Raw genomic sequence first — 24,145 nt, 5'->3', positions numbered from 1 at the left:
GTCACCTCAAGTGTGCAGTTTGTGACAATAATAATCACAACTCCCAGTATGGAGAAGATATAGCTTGCTTGGCTTAAAAAAAGTAAAATAAATTGCAAGTTTTAAATCATTCCACCATTTAATAATCAAACAAATGGCTTACATTTAATCATTAAGCAAGTCACATGTAATCATTCAACAAGACAAGAATATAATCATTCAACTATTAAAATATTTGATTCATCAATGAAAAAAGTTTAATGATAAGAAGATTTTTTAAACAGGAATGTTCATATAGTAAAGTCACACAAGACTAATATTCAAAAATAAACAAAAATATATTCAACCAGATGGTATCAATACTATCTCCAATCAAAACAGCATATCCAAAATAAATTTGATAAGGGGAGATAACTCTTGCACAAGTTTACCTCTGGATAAATGCTTGTGTGGCCAAAATATCATGACGTACGAAGTATGAAGCAAGATAAAGGGAAATAAATGCATAACATAATAACGTGCTCCTACTGTCACACCCCATCACATAAGGTATGTGCACAAACCACAGTATCTAACCTCTTTAATCATTAAACAAAACGCTTACATTTAATCCTTTAACAAGCGACATAATCAAGCAAATGACTAATATTTAATTACAAAAACACATCAGATGCATTTAATCCTTCAACAAATCACAAGCATGCACTGGGTGTTCAATTAACAACAAACACTATCATGATTGCAGCAACATCAATGGAAGCTGTTTGAACAAATGAACAAAACAACAGATCTGGATATATGTTATACATCTCCAGGAAGTATGTGCCTTGTGACTAGCTCATGTTAACTTCTGTGAAACCAAACGCAGTATATTAAGTACATGTAAAACAAATCACTGTAGTCTTTAAGTTTAAATAGTGAAAATGTAGGCCATATGATGGACTTGGAAGACTAATTATTATTTATAAAAAATGAAACATCAAACATCAAACTAATTCTAAGAAAATATGTTTCATATTGCTGTGTTTACTAAATCCAGATATTACCAACCAGTTCACTTTTCTGGCATTAATTGATGTGTATTTTGTTTGCACAATGTTATGATTATGTCCCCATATTATAACAGATAAAAATATCTATTTAAGTGTCACATATGTTACAAGTGAAACATTTCAAATACTGAGATAAAACATGTCATCCAGCCATAATATAGACTCTTGAGACACTGCTAAAACAAGTGACTAAAAGTATATACAATATACACTACGAATGATTGTGTTCATAGCATACAAAACTAGCACACTGGTAAAACATATTAAGAATGTAACTGACTTCTACTGAACATTTCGCTTTTTAGTATCAGCTTAACGTCCAAGAACTTTGTATTCAGTTGTATTTATAACCGTATTCAATTTAAAATTATCACTGTCATATGGGCAAAAACTAAATTGATCAATAAAAATACATGCACATTTAAAATCATGGTAAAAATCACAAAAGAAAATGGGTTTGCTATAACAGATATAACAGATAACTGCTAACCATTGACTTTTTATAAATAACTGCGATTTACATGTGCAGGTTCATATTTCTATAAAATACAAGTAACCTGAAGTCAATCCAAGCGCCCTAATACATATAAAGTCAAATTTATCTAATGATAACACTTATTATTGAGCAGGGGCTCACAGTTTTCTCTTTGCAATGTCGAGAAATATCATTGGACTTTTCACAGATGGTAACCATGTAGGGAAGCAAACTCAGAACTTCAGCAGGTCTGGCAGACACATTAACTTCTAGACTACTATGTCAGTGAAAATGGTAACATTGAGCATGTGTGTCTTGTAATATACTGAGAGAAACAAATAAAGGATTGCAGGACAATTCAAGCATTACTTTTACATTTTCCAGTGTTCATCACCAGCTTTGAATAGTGCTGTGGAAGGAAGTATGAGAATACAGGAACACTGCCAATGAAGTGGTGTTCCCTTATTTGTTTCCCTCAGTATATTAATGACAAACTTCAAATCCTTGTTAAATCCTTGTGGATGATAGAACCTTCACATGTTTTAGTTCGACTGCACAAACCTTTACATAATGACAAATTAAACCAATTATACAATGACATATTAAGCCAATTATACAGTTCATTAATGAGACAGTCACAAGTACACATCAACGTTATGCATATACATTTGAATAAATTTGATTAAATCATCAAACTGATCACAAAATACTGAAAAAATATCTTTGTCCTGAATAAGTGTAAATGAAATACCCTATTTGGTCCTCATAAATTTTGGCTCTCAGTCTGCTGAGATAACAATCACCTGCAATGAAAACAGTGGCAAGGTACTGATATTCACTTTTATAAGACAAAGTTTTCAAGTCATCCTGACAAAATGCCATTTCAAATAATGACAACAATTTTTCAAAACTAGTCTGACTGATACGAGAGAGCACATTTTATTTACCTGCATAAAACAACAGCAATAATCAACTAGAGTTTTCCTAGTCACATAGTCTGTGAACCTGTAGAGATCTGTAAGACTAACAGGACGTGTTGTCAGGATTGCTGACTTGGTTGAGACGTCATCATATCCAAATTACATAGATCAATGCTCATGCTGTTGATCACTTGATTGTCTGGTCCAAACTTGATTATCTACAGGCCGCCACCATACAGCTGGAATACTGCTGAGCACAGCGGTAAACAGCAACCAACATAGTTTGTTTATAAGACTACCCTGGATAGGGAATCGCCAGTTGTTCCAGTCAGTGTTTAGTTGTGGACTCCTCCGTTTCTATGAAGAAAGTGGGTGAGTATGGTTTAATGCCACTTTTATCAATATTCCAGCAATATCATGGCAGGGGACACCAGAAATTATTTTGCACCAGAATTATTTTTATGTTTGTTAATAATTCTATTATACTTTATCAATTGTTTGAAACTCTTACATTAATATACTTTCAGTGCTAATGTTCCTGAGTGAATATCTTAATGTCATTATATAGCTCTGAATCTTGAATATGTTATCATATATTCATCATTTATCTCTACCTCACATATTGGCCATTGTTGCTAGCTGTTTTAGTGAGTGAGTGAGTGAGTTTAGTTTTACGTCGCACTTAGCAATATTCCAGCTATATGGCGACGGTCTGTAAATAATCGAGTCTGGACCAGACAATCCAGTGATCAACAACATGAGCATCGATCTGCGCAATGGGGAACCGATGACATGTGTCAACCAAGTCAGCTAGTCTGACCACCCGATCCCGTTAGTCGCCTCTTACGACAAGCCTAGTCACCTTTAATGGCAAGCATGGGTTGGTGTTTTAGTACTATTTGACATATGCATGGGTGTTTTGGGGGTCTTATGTATGTGTATCTTTTGTTTTATTGTAAGTGTTTCAATGTTAACCATCCAAATCGAATGTCCATTGGGATAATAAAACATTATCTCATCTTAAATGGGTTCCACACATGGGTGGGAGAGAAAAGAAGTAAGAGAAGTATAGGTTTCTCTCAGTACAGGAACATAGTGGGATGGAACGATACATCCTAAAGTTTAAGACGTTGGGCTCATGAACATAATATAGGCAGAGCAGTGCAAAATGAATATTTAACTACAATTAGTACGTGAAGCTTTCTTTCTCTCTTTCTTATCACAAACTTTCATTTAAGCTTTTTCGTTTTGAGTCTAGAATTGAAAGTTACGACCTGATCTGAAGATAACAGACCACAAGGTACAACACACTTCCCAGGAAGTGGAGAACTGAAGGCAAAGTATTATTCCCCGGGTGTGGAGAACTCAGGGCAAAGAATTATTCCCAGGGTGTGGAGAACTCAGGGCAAAGTATTATTCCCAGGGTGTGGAGAACTCAGGGCAAAGCCATCTACAGTGCACATCTTAACCTTCACCACAGATCTACTTGCTCTGCTCTCACTGGACACTGTTTATAGCGTGTCTTTTACAGAAGAACCCATGTTTAAAGTTGGCAGTTACGGAGCCAGGTCTCCAGGTTAGAGATCTGCTTCTCTACACTTGACTTGGCGGTGCCTCCGTATGCGGTATACTGGTCCACTGAGTTCTCGTAGTTCCAGACATCTGCGACATCACTCTCGAACAGAGGACTGCCGAATAAACATGACTGAATAAGTAGGATTGTCTGTAAATTGCTTACACAGTAAAAAATAATATAATCTTGATAATGTGAGGTGACCAAAGTTCCAGATGTTTTCTTCCTAAAACAAACTTTCCAGGACAATTGTGGTGCTGAGACGCATAATAATCAAGATGAATATTACATTTCAGGGACTGTTCATAATGTATGGCATGAGGGGTGACGATGATTTATATGCAGAAGCATTTACAATGTGACTGACCTCCCCTTAAATTAACGTAGAAAGCCAGTGACCCCTTCTTGCATATCACATACAAAATCAGTGACCTCACACAAGCAGTATTCCAGAGATATCATCCTGGAGGACACCAATTTGGCTTCACACACTAGAACCACACACTGAACCTGGGCATATGGTGTTATGAACGAACACATTTAACCCCTGACTACCCCATCACCCCAAACATGTCCTGATAAACTATTTTTGATAAATTTACCAGAAAATGAATTTTAACTGAACACCGATGTAACATGCTAAACCGATTCCTCATAACCAAATCCATGGAAAAACATCAATGCAGTATGAATCTTTATTATTCTTTTTGAAATTCCCAATGGCATTGATAGATATACCTCATGAAACTGGTTATGCAAAAATGACAAATCCTCTGCAAAATATCATAACAAATACATGACAGGATTCCACAAATTAATATAGTGTGCAACCCTCTGGGATGGCTGACACTGTTGTACCTGACAGTCTTGAGGTCGTCCAAGAGGAGCTTCTCCATGACACAACCTTTCTTCTCCGCCAGAGCCACACAGCCTCCAGCTAGGGAGTGGGCCTCTCGGAACGGAACCTTTAAAGGGAAACAGAGAATCTAACTGATATCAACTAATGATATAAAATGTATGAACTCATGAAATCATATGATTCAATGGACAACATCACTTGTATCAACTGATGATATCAAATGTATCAACTGACAATATCACTTGTATCAACTGATGATATCAAACGTATCAAATGACAATAACAAATGTATCAACTCTGGTAGATAACAGTTAATACTTTTATTACTGGGTGTTGATAGTTTTGATGTAATAAGTAATTGAGCTGAGATTCCAGTTAACACTGGCTGTCACCATCTTTGAAAAGGGAGAGCTTAATGATTATTTTCATTGTGATAACACTACTATGAAGTTGACTTATTGAGTTTAGTGATACTCCACTTTTAGCAATATTCCAGAAATATCATGGTGGTGGACACCAGAAATGAGCTGATTGCACCAACGTTGGGAACTGAACCCATGCCTTTGGTGTGCTGAGCAAATGCTTTAACCATGAGTCTACCCTCTAATGCAAAACACTGTGATTAATTTCATAGGAGTGTCATCTACTAGGATATCGCCAGTTGAAGCCAGTTTCAGATGATAAAACTGAATTTATCACACATCATAGTCCAGTTTAGGGATGGGATGGGTCCAAATCTTCTATCTGGGTACCCATCCCCTATCACCTTACCCTACGTGGAATCCGATATGGTAATTCCATTGTAAGAAATGGCAATATTTTCTCCGATTAATATCAATCACAAAATCTTGGAAAAAACATGGACAATAATTACCCCTTTCCTAACAAGGTAGTATGCCACATCTGTCGCCAGCATGTCGGAGCTGAGAGCTGCACTCATGGCATCTGGGTAGATCTGCAACATGTCAACAGTGAGCTAGCCCATATCTTCAGAAAGATGAGCAAGGATGGACAGAATTCTACCACTCTGAAAGCTGAAATACACTTGGTCCTCCGACAGAGTTTGTTCTGGAGCTATTTTCATGCAATATTCCAGTCATATATTGGTTTATTGCAGTTTTCACTTTTAGGTTTAGGGTTTCCTTCCACTGTAGTTTTATTTTGCTCCAAATATCATAGCCATGTTTAGCTTCATCTGCTATTGTCAGCAGTATTACTGCCTTTTCTCTCAAGGGGCAGTTAAACTTAGACTAACAACTAGTCTCTGAAATGAACATATTTTACTGAAAAAAGTTCATAGTTAAAAAATAGCTTTAATTTTCAGAAATGAAACATACAGCTTTTTGGATTACAACTTCTTGTTCATTATGTTGAGCGAAGTTTCGATGTAGATTCTTACATCGTTTTCAAGCTAAATGTGAATACAACCAAATAGTGAGAAGCTTATATACATGGTATGTTGCGACATACAGCGAATCAAAGGTTTGTGGCATTGGACTTCGATAGCTTCGTCGCTCAACGTAATAAACAAGAAGTTGTAATCCATAAAGCTGTATGTTTCATTTTTGACTCACCAACTTCTAGAATGCCCATTAAAGAAGTATTAAAGAAGTTATTTTTCAGAAGCTAAGGGAATCTAGATTTGCCACATTTTCTAGACTTGCATGGGCTTTCTTGGATATATTTGCTTTAGGGTCTGTACGACAGACTAAATTAAACTGTGTAACGTACCTTAAGCGTAGACAGGACACCAGTTGCCACCTGCAGAATGCCAGCCAGGGTGTCATAAGTGTCGAACATGGCCTCCTTGTCCTCCTACAGCAAATACAAAAATTTTCAGTGTAATATATATATGAATATTTTCAGTGGGCAAACAGCTAAGTTACCTCATAGCCTGGCACCTTCACCCCCGATTTCATCCCCTCCCCAGCTGCCCCTGCAGACATGCCATTATTCTGGATCAGTGACTATGTCTGACATGATTTATCTCCCCTGTATCCATGCCTAGAAATTGGGAGCAAGTGACAACGATTAATATGACACAGTATTTTTTAATTTATATGTAGAATGTATTATTTGCATAACAATCAATTTCAAACACTTTATCTACCAATATATCACAGTATACATTGCAATCCTGATAGATATCACTGAAAGTCTAACACACAAATGTTTTCATACTGCTTAAAATTTCATATCTTATATGATAAGCACTTGTGCTGTACATGATTTGAGTGAGTGAGTGAGTATGGTGATACGCAATAGCAGTTTAGCAATATTTTTGCAATATTCCAGCAATATCACAGCAGGGGACACCAGAAATGGGCTTCACACATTGTACCCACATGGCGAATCGAACCCGGGTCTTCGGCACGATGAGCCTACACTTTAACCGCTATCTACCCTAAAGCCCCTGATTTATATGAGGAAGACAGGTGAGTTTGACAGGCTTGAAGGTGTTAATAAGCACATGCTCAGTACCACCGTGGACCTCCCTACTGGTCACCAAGAGTTGTAACTGATAGGTGGCCACAGACTCATTTCCTCTTCCCTTTGTAGTGTGATGTGACTGTCCTGTCCATTACCTGCAGGTCCTTGTTGTAGGTGCTGGGGATCCCCTTCAGGGACATCATAAACCCAGAACACTGCAACGCCATCAAAAATACATCAGAAATGGAACTCATGTAAACAGGTTGAAACCTATCTTTATTCGCAAAAGGAGAAATTGTTTCGACGCTAATCTTGGATCACCGACAGAATAGGAAAGTATCATGTTGATCCTTGCGATTTGCCTCATGCAATAATCAAGTCTTTCAATGTCATTTAGAAGTGAAAATACATAAGAATGAAGATTTTTATGGATATCAACTTCTTTATGAGAGAACACAACGTTTCGGAGTTAATGCTTACTCCTTCATCAGGTGATGAAGGAGTAAGCATTAACTCCGAAACGTTGTGTTCTCTCATAAAGAAGTTGATATCCATAAAAATCTTCATTCTCATGCAATAATCATTTCAAAATTTCATTTTAACATATTTCCAAGGGATTCATGAACAGAAGTGGTTCTGGAAATGATGAGTGAGTGTTGATTTACGCCACACACCAGTGATCCACCTATATCATTGTGAACTGAGAGTAATCCAGTTAGAGACTACCATGAGATATGATCAACAATATCTCGTATCTGGACATCCAAATCGTTTTTCAACATCTCAATAAACACAGGCATGCAGGATCTGACACCATGGCAGACCTGCCTACCCCTCTTGCCTTTAAGGTGTATTCATGGTGGCGAAAACATGTATTTTGAAGTGTAAAAGTGTACAATCTCATAGGAATATAATCTGGCTCCTCCCAGCATGTTTCCTGAATACACAATATTAATGACTCCACGGCAATACATACGATACACATACTTGGCTCTTTCAGCTGACCTGCTTATTCCGGGGATGGAAGTGTATTTCTCAATAAACGTTTGATCAAATGATCATTTTGGATTTCCATATCCGGGAGTTTGTCAATGGCTTGGTCAGCCATGATGTTGCCATTTGTAAGCAATCAGAATATATCGGTAGGACTCGGGTATGCGTGTTGATGACATTGATAAACTATATTGGAAGAACAGACAATGATGGTTAACACTAAAAGTTGAACTAGGGAGTAGAGTGAAACTATTTTTTTACCAATATAACTCTTCTGGTCTACAATCTGCTATGTCAGTGTATAATCATATTTAATGATAAAAAATCATACATAACACGTCAAAATATGCCAGGTAGGCAGATTTGACATGGCATAACCACTCTTCCACATACATTTCCAAACAGTCGGCCAGACTTCCCTCTGATTAGTTCCAAACTGTCCGAGTTCTTCTTCTGCGGCATCAGGCTGCTGCCTGTGCTGTTGGAGGCAACACATGATCACCATGTTAACAATACATATATCCTACATCATCTTACCGACTTCACGGATTAACAAAACATTTCCAAACTACTGCCTTGAAATCCTGAATATTGAAACATAACCTACCTCTACAAATTTGTGGATTGGAAACACAACTTATTCTGTGGTAAAAGTTGTTAAGTGAAGTATATTTTTGATACAAAAGAAGATTCAGGGTCTTTCCAAAAAGTCAAATTTTGACTAACTAGCATGACATCCCAGTATTGGGTACAAGGCTAAGAAATGTGTGACAAGACGTGAAGGAATGGTCCTCACAATGCTCTGGGAATGTAATCTATATGGTATCTATTGACAACTCTGAAATGAATTACTCTAGTCTGAAATAAACCCACTCCACTGATTGAATTCTTGCATTCTGAAAATCTCCACGACAGGATTGCTCTCTATTCTGACACTCATCCACATCCTTCTCCTTCCTTCTCCCCACTTGCTTCCACACACATACCTCCAAACTGATTAATTCGGTTAAAAAAATGGCCACCCACTGAATCATTCTCTTCTCACTAACCTGTATGCGTCTGAGAGTGTGACAAAGTTGAACTCCTTGGTAGAGTAAAGGATGAGGTCTTCTGCCCAGCGGCTGAGGTGCGTGCTGAGCAGTGAGGCCCAGAACAGGAACTCCACTGGAACATGGCAGACACAAACTCAAGAATAGATACCCTAACTTTATGTATTTGGGATTTCTTGCTTCTAAATCAGTAAACTTGATAAATATTCATGATTTTTTGGAATGATTTAATTTCTTTAATTTATGCATCACAAATTTTAGGTACATGACAAGCCCTTATCAAAACTGAATTATGTTACTAAACGCCTATGTGTCTATACACCTTCTAATGTATCTTCTTAATGAAAAGAAAAACAATGTCCTTTCCAAATATTTTCCATGCTCCTTTTATTTTCATGAGACGCATCTGATGTAAATCTGTTCAGTAGAAAGGAAACTGTACGAAGAATCATTTTCTGGGTCTGAGCTATGTGAAAGCTGTACATTTATTTCATTGTAGAAACAAGAACAACTAACCAACAAAGTCTCGGTCACTGACGGCATCCAAGCTGTTTCCTGTCACTCCCCCTAGACCAAGTTCTGAAACAATGTAACATCGATGATGTCACTGACTGCAATAATGGAACACATGACCTGCTGTCTGTATTGTCAGCCAATCAGAGTATTTTGGGTACGAGTGAGGTATCTCTTGTTTCCCTTGTTGGAAACAAATGGAAATGGATATACCACTGAATTATTTTCAGTTTTATTTAAGATGTGTCTTCTTGCTTAAACAATATCTTTGAGGGTGACCAAGAAATCTGAAAGCTTGTTTTACCTTTAGCAAGGAAGTCTCTGTCCACACCAAATGGATTACCAGCTAGGGCCCCACTAAACAACAATAAGAAGTGAATCAGATTGGTACATCACTATGATCAGTGAAGGCTTTTTTCGTTCTCCAAACGGCTGAGTAATGTGTAAAGAACACAAAAAGTTTGTTCATTGTTTTCACAAGAATGCATAACTTAACTCATAATTAACATGTACTTTATGAAGATAAAACAATGTCAAGTTGTAGGCAGACAATTATTACCCAAGGAATTGGACCAGTGTATTTTCAGTTTCCATTCTCAGAGTCAATGAAAATCATACACGCACAATATTTTAATGGGCTCTTTGAAAAATATTTAAAGACTTTTGAAAATACAACCCAACACCAAACACAGGTAAAATCAAAATGATTTAGTACATAAGCATCCCTTGATAGTCTAAAGCTACCATGCGTGTCAGTAAAGTCCATTAATGGGATCATTTGGTCAGTGTGTTGATCATCAGATTGCCTGACCTAGACTCTGCTGTACATTTCAGCAGTCAATGGCCAAACTGGCTTGAGAATTTTCATTGGATCATTTTGTAAATACGTCACTCTCACGACTTCTTTAGTTATAACACACATTTACTGTGTATATTAATGATGAAACCTGCACCTAGATTCAAATTTTTGACGTGTGAATTACTTTCAAGCATAGCTAGGCCAACTGGCTAGCAAATTTGAAAACTATTCGCACTCTGAAACATACTGTTGCCTATTTCATGTGACAGGCCCATTACAGAGGGAGACAACTCTGTACTGACCTGCCAAGGGGCAACACTGCTGTTCTCTCTCTCAGCTGGTCTAGTCTCTTCAGATCTCGCTGCAGCATCCATCCATAGCTGAGCAGAACATGGATGAAGAAGGAGATGTAAACATTTATTATATCGGTTGGATTGAATGACACTTTAAACATTTTTTCACTAAAGTCATGGTTTGCCAATTTAATGAACAGGACTGCGATTAAGGAACATTTCCTTCACCATGAAAAACATTATCATGGATATGGTACTGTCATAATATGCAGTGTATGAAACAGCACCTGCCCGGCGGCCAGCTGCAATTTTATTTTATAACCAATACATTTTCAAAGAGTATATATCTGACTATGCCACTGACTTCGCGAAATATTTCGAAAATAATTTACAATTGTCGTAGCTTGACAACATCTGTATAGTTCATGTTCAATCAAACCGTAACTTCCACAGATCAGCCAACACATTTATCTAACACTAAATGTGACTGATCTAGATAATCCTTTTGGCCAAGGAACAATATCGTTCTTTTCCACTTTTCTGATTCAGATGGCAGTGACACTAAATGAATCAACATTGACCAGTAAGTTATGGTTTTATTATTATTTGCTTTTCCACATGTTTAAAGCTTACCTCACTATAAGTAATCCATGAATTACATCATTTTAACACCATATCTCAATTTCCTATTTTTAATATATGTCAACAGAGCCTGCAACATTATTTACTTATCAGCCCTGTGGGCTTCCTGGCTTTTTTAGGAGTTTCATACACTGTAATACGTTGACCATGATTGTAGCAAAGAAACAAAAGAGGTGCACCAAGAAGACATTCACTACAAGGAAAATATAGTTTCTAATAATGCAACTATTTTGTTAAATATTTCATTGCATAACAATTATTTTCTAAACAAATGTATTTTCTTTATGACTGTTTTTCCATTGTTATCAGAAACTACAATCCTAGCCCATAATCAGATTAAAGAGTGTTACCTTAGCAACCAATGGCTCCATCTGATTGGCTGTGCTCTCTGCAAGTGTGTGTAACCAGGGAGTAAGATGTCAATTTCTCTGAAATATATTTCAATCCAGTCACTGGCAAAATTCAGAGAAAGAAAAGCAGGCATCATTTTTTTTCTGCTTCGTATCAACATAAACAATAATCAAGTCTGGACCAGACAACCAAGTGATCAACGCCACAAGCATGGAGTAATACATGCAGCAAAGTAAAACATCAGATAATGCTGTCACTTCATGCTCTGTAACACATGACATAGCATGATTCAAGCAAGAATACAACAGTGACTGTTCACAATACAAAAACAGCATTAATTCTCTGTATTTAGTTGCACATCAGTTCACACAAATTACAACTTCATGCACAGTGTTGGTCCTCACTCAGCAATATTCCATCTGTATGATGGCAGTCTGCATATTTACCATTAAAAAAGTAGGGGATTTACAAAACTGATAAAGTAGAAATGCATGTCATGAAGTCAAGAAGGAAACATGATGAAGAGAAATTATGGGAAAATGTGACAATTTATTCCATTCCTTTGGAAAGGCTTCATCTGCATTGATATGTATATTACACATTCTCATATGCATTGGCATTAGCTTGTGGTATGCTCACAAAATGAATATCCCCTACTCTTCCTTAACTCATTAAGCCCTGGAGCCGCTCCACTGCCCAACACCTGGCACCCCTCGCTGACTGCCTGATTGCTGCGACGAGGCTAATTAGTGATAATCATGCCTGATTTCCCTGGCAGGTCTCGGATATGACAGGAAACTGTCTAGTCTCACAAACAAGTACTGATTATTTAATTGTCTCGTAAAGATGTAAATGGGAAAGAGGCCGATGTGAATACATATATTACAGCATTTCATGTAATTTATTACCTGTGTCTCTCATACCCCTTTGCCAGTGTGTGCTGTATTTTTATCAACACATACGCGGTCATTGTTATGAATAAATATCATAATTCAAGTACATGTATTATAGAATTAAAAAAAGTAACACGATACTGATTTATTGTGATGTATACACTTGTAGTTGAATCTCCCCAAATATTTATGAAGATGGGCATACTTATATTTGTTTTGAAAGCAAACGAGGTTCAGAAGATTGGCAATGGGCGTGACTCCACAAAACAGGTTGTCCAATGATGTAACAGCGCATAAGTTTGTTTTACACTTGTCACAGGACAAGTTTACCTGGACATGCATTCGACCAGAGGCTGTTATTTTGAGGTTGAAAGAGGTGTTCATATATTTAGTGTTGTCTGATTGAATGATTATACGCATCAATTCTGTAACTGATATATTCTCCTCCTTTTATTGACCATAGATCTGATACACGTGTTCATTACACAGGATAAGATAATTACAGAGATCAAATACAAACGTTTCTTACACAATGCTTATGTAAATTGCATTGAAAAATCACATTTCAAATAAGCATGAAACAGCTTGAACAAAATACCCCAGTTACCTTTGTATGGTTTATGTGTACTATATATGTATATTATGAGTAGATGCAAGAGTTATCACTTCATATTCGATTATGTATTATTGTCAACTTTCAAAATCAATAGTCGCAAATGAATTAGGTCTAAATTAGTAACTTGGTTTATTTCAAATCTACACGAACATGAGTGTAATACAGTATTGCTATTTATGTCTACGATTCATTATATGAACTATTACAATGCATGAATGAATGATTTAATTTAGAAGAAGGTTTCGTAACCTTGTCACCGTTAATTCAATCAATGTGCAAACATAGTATCTTAGTATTCACTCCCAATGACGAGTAACAAACATGTACCTCCTGTAACAACATCTCATAATCCCTTTTCTCGCAGACATGTGTTCATTTGCCTGTATAAGCCCCCGACATTGCAAGCAATTGTTATCAAAACACATTAATAGTTCTTCTGATTAACACAGAAAGTAATCTCTCTAGTAAGAAAGGCTAATCTTTGATCATTACTGCTAAATTGATTGAAATTAAAGGTAATGTACGAATATAAAATGTAAAACCCCCAATACGCGGCTCTCGCTGAATGAGAGGTGCTTTTCATAACCCCCAATATGCGGCTCTCGCTGAATAAGAGGTGCTTTTTATTACCCCCAATACGCGGCTCTCGCTGTGAGAAGCTAATTAATTTGCCGCATATATGCGGCTCTCGGCCTTAATGAGTTAACAGAACAGACAAACCAGTAATCGATAATAAAAGCAAGAGTGTACAGGAATTTGAAGGCACTAAGTGATTCAACAAAGTCAACAAATCTGACATGCAGTCTCCTCCATGACCAGCATACAAGTTCCATTTTGAAATGAAAACTGCAGTTTGTAACGCCTTCTATGGTCTGGCTCAAAAGCAGAGCAATGAAATGCAATTGCAAGCGGCTTGAAAACTAATAAACATAAATATCCTCAATAAAAGGCTGAACATAATCAAAACATCAGGCCAATAATGTATTTTTTTCTTTTGCAAAATTTATGTCCTAAAATGATTTTTAACAAACAAATTTAAATACTGACACAGATCACTGTTTGTTATGAGGGAGGAGTGCAGAGAAAGGGACAGCCAGGTGTTCAAGAAGCATATGCACACTTGCTGACAATGTATTTGATTCATTAACCTGTGCTGTGCCATCTCCACAGACCTGGCCAATGTTATGTTTATTAGTTTTTGAGTTAGACTGCATTTCACTGGTCCAATTTTGAGCCAAACGGACTGCAACTTGAGATCCCACAACTAGCATACGTTCATGGGACCAGGAAACACAAAACATGCCTATTTCTTCTGCTGACCTCTCTTCTAACCTGGTACATGCCTCAAATTAACCTCACATGCTACACATCAACATACTCACGACTTGGCTCTGTCGAGGATGACGCTGATGAAATTGGTAAGGTAGGTGCGGAGCTCCAGCTGGGCGTCTCTCATCCATAGCCTCATGTCGGTCGCTACCTGATCATTCCGGCTCCGACCGGTGTGAAGCTTGCCCCCTGCTGCACCGATCAACTCCTGGAACATTGACACAACCATGGACATCGTCGACTACACTGACATTTCAGTGAATCCTGAAGCTACTAATATACATGTAGTAAAAATCCCTGAACATCTTCAATTTAATCTTTCAAACAGTTTTCTGTCTGTGAATCAAAACTGGTTAATGACCTTGAGCCTTCTCTCATTGGCAGTGTGGATATCTTCATCCCCTGGTTTCAACTCGAACACATTTTTCTGCCACTCCTCTTTCACCTGAAAATACAACACATTGTAAATTCATGAGTGTGGGAGTAAAGATTTTACAGCATCATAATACTATCATATATTTAAAATCAGATAAAAGCAGGCAAACCACCAGTTGATAGTTTGAGCAATATTCAATATATTTAAGCATTCACAGTCAAACCAGAGGTGTGTTCAGACCAATGAGTGCCACGAGCGTGATTGCTTCCCGTGAGCGCTGGCATGGGTCCTGAATGGATGTGAGCGCTTGGTTACATTAAACCATTCATGACCAACTTGTATTATTCCATGACTAGCAGAATAGCTTTTCGTCTTCTTGTTGGAGGTTATGGAAGGGGGTGAGTGGTGACAAATGACATTTAACACATATAAGACAAAATATTATTGAAGTCAACTTCTTCTTAATTGTTTACACAATGTTTCTTGGCTATTCCTTTCGCTTTCATCAGGAGGATACTAACTAATGATGATGATCTGAATTTTTTTTTCCTTTAAACAAGGTCGCCATCTTTGTTTGCTTGGCGATGAGGATGGTTCGCAGGCAATCGCAGGTACTCATCCAGGTACAGGCATTCAGGATCAGGTGCTCACGCCTCAGGATTTATGTGAGATTCCAAGCTAAGTGCAGGCACTAAACAACAACTTATTATAGATAATATGAATGACTCAGTTTTCAAAAGGAATAATTGTGAGTAACTCTTCCCATCAATGATATTCCCAATTTTCAATCTTTGTAGCCAGACCCAGAGAAAACATACTTTCAATATTGTACTTCACCTGGGTTGAACTGGTTGAAATACACGCTGTTTTCTGATCGTTGTTGCTTTTCTTTTACCATGTGGGTGGAAACTTTTAACAATGATTTTGGTATTTCAATCAAATGTACTCAGTGATAATGCACTAATATGCAACAAGTTTGTTTATCTTTTGTTAAATGCCTTAGACAGCAATACTTCTGATGGTGGTAAATATACAGTAATAGTGCTATGCCATCACACAAGATAACAAAACCTTTGATAGATGAATGTTGGAAGGCTGCTCATGGTATCTCTGCTTCTAGGATAGGATTAGCACTGTAATCAAACCTTCTTGTCTGCACTTTCTTATACTGACACGTATTGGACAGTTTGACACAAGCTGTCTGCCATGGAGTCTTTAAATGTAATAATTCTCAATGTGTATGTACTAATATTTTTGGTAAAGAATGAATAAACTTTTGTTTTTAGTACTCTTATACTACATATCACCTCTCTGTGACACACCAGCAATCATCCTTATGTGTGTAAACGTCACCTTTTGCAAGCCATCCAGGATGGAGTCCCTCTCTGCTGCTGTCACAATTCCCACCTTCTCCAGTGCCTTCACGTATGCCTGACTTCCCTGAAACAAAGGCAACATCTTGTAAAGACCAAAATCACCTGTGACATTACCAATATCCTGTTATGGGATTCACACATGGACTTGATCCATTGCTGTACAATCTGTCTACGTGACCATTTTAAAAACTGTAAGCAGCTTTAGGTTAATAAGGAAAAAATGTCATCTATGGGACACACTCTGCATCCAGGAGTCATAATTTCCTGTCTTCAAGTCACCCTCCTAAGCCATTTAGCTAGGTAAGGAAAGCAAAATGGACCTCTGCAACAAGTGCAGTCGTTAGGGTAACATATCAAAATAATTGTAAACAGAGCCAAACCACATGTGTCAAAGTTTAAAGGATCTACACTGATTCTCTGTGTAGAGTCATCAGTGGGTCAGAACAACCACAAAATGATGAATATATATGATAAATACACAGGTATCAAACCTTTACTTTGAAATAGATATAATCTGAACACCTGAAACTTTGGGACAATGGTCTACAATTTTATAGTCAAACTGGCGCCATGATCAAGACTGTGTTAAAACAGGAAGTACCTCAATGTCTGCCTTCCACATCCTCTTGTCATAGGAGATAGAGGCATTGAACTTCTCCATGATCGGGTCCGTTGCTCCGGTAAAGCGGCCACCCCACAGCTTACTCCCCTGATGGTTCAAACATAAAGTTGATAGATATGATAAACAATGTGCAACTCTAATTCTCAAGACCTTTTAGCTTGACAGCAATGTAATTGTTGAATTGTCTCTCTGTGCAATAAAAAAGCAAGTTCTTATCCATGAAGTCGCATCCCTTAAGTCAACCTTGTGAGCATACTCTTTCAAAGTTGTCACAATCCCTAGAGTACAGTTCACATGCCTGTGTACTTATTAAAAGAACCCACAAATCCATGGACACTAACACAGAGTTGTGGGTACAGCATCTTGCAGTATATTCTAACAAAGTACTGTGACTATGTGTCCCAGTCCACCCAGCTCTGAATGGGTACCTTGTAAAGCCGACACACTAGTCGGTGTACCTTGTGGCTGTAAGAGTTGGGATATTCCCCAGGGAGCTGAGATTGATAATAAAATGCGCCGTTGAGATGACTGATTGCATGGATATGTGTTGTTTTGCATTTAACATTTTTAGTTCCACAAATGAAATTTAATAAGAAGTCTATTTCTACAAATTTTTAATTATCAAGAAACACACCTCTTCACATACTTCTGATTTATTAAGTCATTAAGACAGGCATGTAGACAATATGAAGTCAGTAACATGACTAAATGCGATAATGCCACATAAGCTTTGCACACAATGTGTGAAGTGATACTGCACACGAGATAAAAGTGGCACAAAACCTCACTCACTCACTCACTCATCCACTCACTCACTACTTTCTCGCCCACCTGCTCACTCATTTACTCGCTCATGCAACCGGCCATCCTTTGACAGTCCTCAGATATCACCTCTGAAATGAGATCATACCTTGACTTTCATTCATACCTTAACTGTCCACCTAAAACATGGCAAGGGTGTGTTCAGCACGTATTGCATCTGACCATATGCACCACCTAATACACTATTTATCTATTTTGAGCCAACATCAGACAATACACACCTCCCCAGCTCCTTCTTGCTTTGAGTCCGACATCATGGACGTTCTGCAGTTTCTGGAAAACAGAACACACCATATGGAGATGATAAGGTTTATATTCAAGGACGAAAATGATTACCAAGTCAATGCGTCAGGCCATGTGTATCATATTTCACTGTCCTGAAACAAAATGATAAATCATTTGCTAATATTTTTAAAGAAAGCAAAATAAACCAGCCCTGAGTGTAACACCACAAACTATTCTGTAGCAAACAGCTTTCTGAGAACAGTCAGATAACCAGCCCACAATGAACTATATTTGCACTGAACTGTATCACATCTGTAAGCGTAACAATATCTGATGAGGCGTTTTGTAAATCATGTATTTGACCTCTTATATGACTTGTTGTTTAACGCCACAGTCAGCAATATCCCTGCAATATGGCGGCACTCATAAATTATCAAGGCTGGTTAACTGAGACAATCCTGTGACAAACAGCATGACCCTTCCGTGTAATGACAATGTTTAATACATAAATTCCTGGAAACAGTGAGCCAAGAATTCAGACAAGCATATTTTGTTTATCTTGATAATAATTTGGGAGTTGTGGATATATATCTTTCTTCGTTCTTTCTTTTATGCAGCATTCAGCAATATTCCAGCTATATGGCATATAACTGAGTTTTGACCAGACAATCCAGTGATTCACGGCTCAAGTATCTATCTTACACAACTGGGATACGAGTCTCATCACCTGATTCCGTTAGTTGTCTCTTACAACAAGCATGGTTTGCAGAAGATCAGTTATAACTGGATGTTCACAGGTTTGATCTCTAAGTATAAAAGTATGTATTGATATGTCATGTATTGTAGATCATGATATTAATGTGAGCATGTTTTTGCTTCTCATTAACACAACTGTTCCAGTTCATGTTGATACAGTGACATATTTCTGTTCGAACTTATCAGGATACATGGTCAGAAGCCTGTGTAGCCAGAAAAATAACAGTGAGTGAGTGAGTGAGTGAGTGAGTGAGGTTTTATGTTACTTTTAGCAATATCCCAGCAATATCACACTGAATATCACAGTGGGAATACCAGAAATGTGCCCATGTAGGGAATTGAACATGCGTCTTAGGCATGACGAGCAAATGCTTTAACCACTAGGCTGCTCTACTACCTCAATAAAAAAATAAATAATAATAATAACCACAAATATAAAAAGTCAATTCCATAAAAAATATGAAATTTTCTCCTAAAATGTAATTGTTGGGCATAATGGCAAAACAACACTGAAAACTACAGGTGGATCTGAGAAAAATATGTGACAACACCACGTGGTTGTGAAAAGGGTGTCCTAGCTAATAAAAACAATAGAATCGGGTTATAGATATAGACATGTCTTCAACTGCTGTGTCAAGTCAACATGACAGAGTTGTCAACACAGTGACAAATATTCTCTTCACTCTTAAGTATCCAGGACCAAGATTTTTCAAGCTCACCTTGTGTTAAGACATATTTAAACCATGCATTAACATTAACGTACATAACTATCTTAGTTCTGAGAGAGTTTAGAAAATCTTGGCCATGTACAGTAACAGCTGTCATGGTGATAACAGCACAATGCCATACAACTGGAATATTGATGAGCGCAGGGTTAAACAAGAATCAATGAAACAACGATAACATCACCATGTTGATTTACATGCAAAGGGGCATGCTAACTCTCTTACCAAACACATGGAACCTGCCCAATATTGCAGTGACCTGTTTCAGCTGATACAACTTAAATGGAACTTCCTGCCTTTGATTTCATTCGAGTTAGATTACATTAATTTGGTACATTTTGCTGTGTACAGTATGTACAACAAATATACAATTCTCAAATCAAAATCTAAGTATATAATGAAAACACATAAATATTAGCAGAAATGAGCTTAGACATTTCTTGTCATAATATTTTCTAAACATCAACCTAAAACAAACAAATCAAACAGAAAAATGCTGACACTTACAGAAGATACTTTGTACCTAAGTCCTTGCTGCCTGTTGTAAACCTCTGACAGAAGCAAGTGCCCCTTTCTGTATGTGGAGGGTCAATATGTCTGACTGAAAATCAATAGCCGATATTGGCTGTAACTGTGTGATGTGACTTTATACGAGCAGGAATGAAGGATAAATCAGCGAACAGATCTGTTTCTGCCAACTATGTAAATACAATCATATTACAACAGGAAATAATCAATGCATGATTTTACCAGTAAGTGGGACCATCCCCATGCACTAACATCCACACCAGTAACCTTCCTTTGAATTTATGGCATCACTAATATTAACCTGTGTGAACCTGCACTGAAAACAGCACATGCAACAGTGTTTGATTCTACACTAGTCAGCTTGTCCTGGGTGAAATACTACTTTACACAGGTACATTGTCTGCTCGAAACAATCATTATTTATACCTATCTGGTGAACTTCTTTCGCATGTTCCAGAAATCAGCCTTTAGGCTTAGGACCTATAATTGTGGGCATTAGCAAGGAGTGAGTGAGTGAGTGAATTTGGTTTTACGCCGCTTTTAGCAATATTCCAGCTATATCACGGCAGGGGACACCAGAAAATGAGCCTTACACATTGTACCCATCTTCTGCGTGACGAGCGAACGCTTTAACCACTAGGCTACCCCACCGCCCCCACTAGCAAGGACGTTCACTATGGCGAATACATTACGTGTAATTCAAACCATACTTTATATATTGATGTAGGTCTTTATAAATTTGTATAACAATATGCAAACATGTGGCAGCTAACAAAAAACAGTGCATTTCACTGTAGCTAACCTGGATATGAAGCCAACATTTTAGAAACCAAAGAAACCAGTGAACCAAACTTGCCATTGTCAACTCACTGTCTCATAGTGGTTTGATTCACTGATAAGCAAAATTGATGATTGAAACAACTAAAGTTAATACATTTGCCAACTCTGACAAACAAATCCCCAAGTCACTGAGTCACCAATATTTAAGTCAGCAAGTCAGCAATTTTTTAGTCACCAATTCACAAATTTTTGAGTCACCTTGTCTCAAATTTTTGAGTCACAATGTCACAAAGTTTTGAGACACCATGTCACAAATTTTTGAGTCACTGAGTCTTCAATTTTTGAGTCACCATGTCACCAATTTTTGTGTCACCGAGTCTTCAATTTTTGAATCACCAAGTCACCAATTTTTCACACAATGAGTCACTGAGTTATCGAGTCTGAACAACCTATCCTCTTAGTCACTGATGACATGCATGAGTGACTGAACATAAGTTCCAACACTAATCATCCAAGGGGAATATTCTGTACTCTTTCTTTACACATACAATGCAGTTATCACCTCTACATAAACACTACTGTAGTAATCAACACACACTCGTCACACGTGTTGCATGTGACGTTTGCATCGCAGCTTTGACCTTATGAGACATCAGACTCACCCGTAAAGTATGTAATGGAAAAGCTATGCTCTAATTGTGAACATAATGTGGTGTATGTTTCATGCACTGTTTCACTTGTAAATTACATTTGTGTTTAAAGCTTTGTCTAGATAAGTAGCTTTTAAACCCAACTTTGCTTTGATGCAGACATGGTAAGACCGCATGTTTAATACAAAATCAGGAATGGAGGTTCAAAAGCAGGAACAGTATAGGAAACAAACTCACTCACTCACTCTTCCCATTCTGCATCAAAAAATGTACATCTGCTTTGTACGTACAGGATATTCAGACTCTGTTGCCCATGATGACTCACACAAAACAGTTTGTTGATCGTTTTTGTCAGCATCTGTTGTTTAATAACTCACAACTTGGATCCATCAGCTGTGTGTTCACAACTGAATTGATCATATTATGGAGGATGTTATCAGTGCAGTAAAGCAATCTTATAAACTTGGTATCCAAATCTGATAAATATGCAAATTGGGTCAATACATGAACTACTTTCTCAAAAGTGCATACGAGCCATGTGAATCCTAAAAAGTTACATTTCATTGAAGACGCAGTCACAAGTTACAGGGGGGTTTCCCTAGCATTGCCAAAAATGGCGTGCGAATGACCTTCACCTTGGTGCATTGGTAAGTATTCTTAGGCAAATGTTGGATTCTTTTCACAAAACATCACGTACGATTGGCTGCTTTTTTGAGTAATTTAAAGAATGCCATTACAAGATAAAGAGAGCATTACACTTGTGTCTTTCCATACATTTAATATCATATACATTAGGAACAAAACTGTCCTATACTTGCCAAGGCTTGCATTTTATTCCTAATATATGATAATAATACAAATCCACACTCAGTTATCAATCTCTATATATGAGTGACAGCTAGGTGATATGATGATTGCTGTTATAAAGGTTATCACTCACAAGTGTGTCATATCAATTTCACAATGAAGTATCCAGTGTCTTGTATTTCCCAACTGAGAGTGACGGCAATATATGACTTACTACATGAGGTTGGATATGTCAGTCTAACCTGGGGTTAAAAAACTGCCTGACACACGGAACAAGTCAGTTTTCATTTTGGGCAATCAAATAATGAATGGTTTCTTACTTGTTCACTGGATACTAGATAACTGCTGCTTTCAGTTTCAAACTGCAAATAAACTTGTATTTCCTCTCATATCTGCTCAAAATGTAGCTATTTATTTTCACAATGTTAACAAAGTTGAGTTATCTTTCTTTGCTATTTATCACTTCTCGATAAACACACCACTAAACATTAACATCAAATAACATAATGACTTATTCTATCTAAATAAATACCATACTGACTTATTCTATCAGAAACACATCATCATGCTATAAAAATCAGTACACCTTAAAAGCAACAGTGTCTTTTTCATAACGCAACAGATTTTCATAATTTGTTCTTCACACGTTTTGAACTGTTTGCGTATCTCACATTTTAAATGTGTAATTGGTATGCAACAATTATTTTTCAATGCATAATTGGAAATTTTCTATTTATATTTTACCCAGATATCTGCTCTGGGCTTATCTGGACCTCTGGTTTGTTTCTTGTTATACGCCGCTCTCAGCAATCTGTATAACTGAGCCTGGACCAGACAGTCCAGTGATCAACAGCATGAGCATGGGTGCAAGTGGGATAAGATGATGTGTCAACTAAGTCAGAAAAACTGACCACCTCATCCCATGAAACCCAGGTGTCCATAAATCTCCATGTTGAGAGGTATTATGTCACTGTTGAGGGTCCAAAGTGAATAGCATTGTCCAAAGTACAGCTATTTATGTGTTTATGTGTGGTGTGACAATTTTGGTTATGTCCACTGAAGATCGGCGTGCTGAAATAAATCACATCTGTTTTAACAATACTTGATAGCCAACGACCTGACTGACCTCTGTCACCTCAGGTCGGGAGTTACCTCGAATGTGTAAATACAGTGGCGACACGACCGAAGTCTTTCATCATCAATGATCACAGGTCATGACGTAACTGTCTCACCCAAATGAAGTTCCCCCTCCCTCTTCCCCCATCCCCACACTGCCAATATTGCTGAAAAGAAAGCGCTACTCACCTTTCTATGCCTGTCTCCCGGGTTTACAATCTGTTCTTCAGGTGAGATCCACTGTAGTTAGTTTGTGGGTCTATATCTGTCGGTTGGCATCTATTGGAACAAAGTATACCTAGGTTAGATGGTAGACGAGTCAACGTTACTTGGCCCAGCCGTTAGCCCTTATCGGCACTCACACGAACACAGGCGCACAGCGCGGAGAGAGGGCTATGTTTACGTTGATGACAAGCTATTATAGCGACGTGACAAGCTCTTATGTCCTTTAATATGACTCATTCGACACGCCAGTGGCGGCTAAAGCTGCAAACCTCGACGTTTCACACCAAAATGCAGCGTCATGTAACTAACTCACGTTTCGCCTTGACATCCACAATTTACTTGTCCTTAACCTTCGTAACCCGGAAGTAAAC

The 24,145-nt window shown here is 37.6% G+C and overlaps 1 protein-coding gene across 2 annotated transcripts; it reads right to left on the bottom strand.

Annotated features, from left to right (window-relative positions):
- Positions 1-99: 99 nt before the first annotated feature.
- On the bottom strand, positions 100-24,145 carry LOC137294144 (argininosuccinate lyase-like). 2 transcript variants are annotated; one of them, XM_067825126.1, is made up of 18 exons: positions 24,088-24,145; positions 23,739-23,828; positions 18,184-18,235; positions 17,120-17,227; positions 16,496-16,582; positions 15,128-15,211; positions 14,820-14,974; positions 11,928-12,005; positions 10,945-11,022; positions 10,148-10,200; positions 9,847-9,909; positions 9,331-9,445; positions 8,675-8,759; positions 7,444-7,503; positions 6,590-6,673; positions 5,733-5,813; positions 4,858-4,964; positions 100-4,114 (listed from the first exon to the last, which is right to left on the bottom strand). In XM_067825126.1, the coding sequence occupies exons 3-18, from the start codon at positions 18,217-18,219 to the stop codon at positions 3,970-3,972; spliced, it is 1,419 nt and encodes a 472-aa protein (XP_067681227.1). In that variant the 5' UTR covers positions 18,220-18,235; positions 23,739-23,828; positions 24,088-24,145; the 3' UTR covers positions 100-3,969. The 2 variants fall into 2 exon arrangements, with proteins under 2 accessions (XP_067681227.1, XP_067681235.1); XM_067825134.1 differs by having other exon boundaries at positions 23,739-24,121.

The sequence above is a fragment of the Haliotis asinina genome, chromosome 1, assembly GCF_037392515.1.
Source record: "Haliotis asinina isolate JCU_RB_2024 chromosome 1, JCU_Hal_asi_v2, whole genome shotgun sequence".
NCBI lineage: Eukaryota > Metazoa > Mollusca > Gastropoda > Lepetellida > Haliotidae > Haliotis > Haliotis asinina.
The sequence above is the reverse complement of the archived record's forward strand: the minus strand, read 5'-3'. Positions and strand labels throughout refer to the sequence as shown.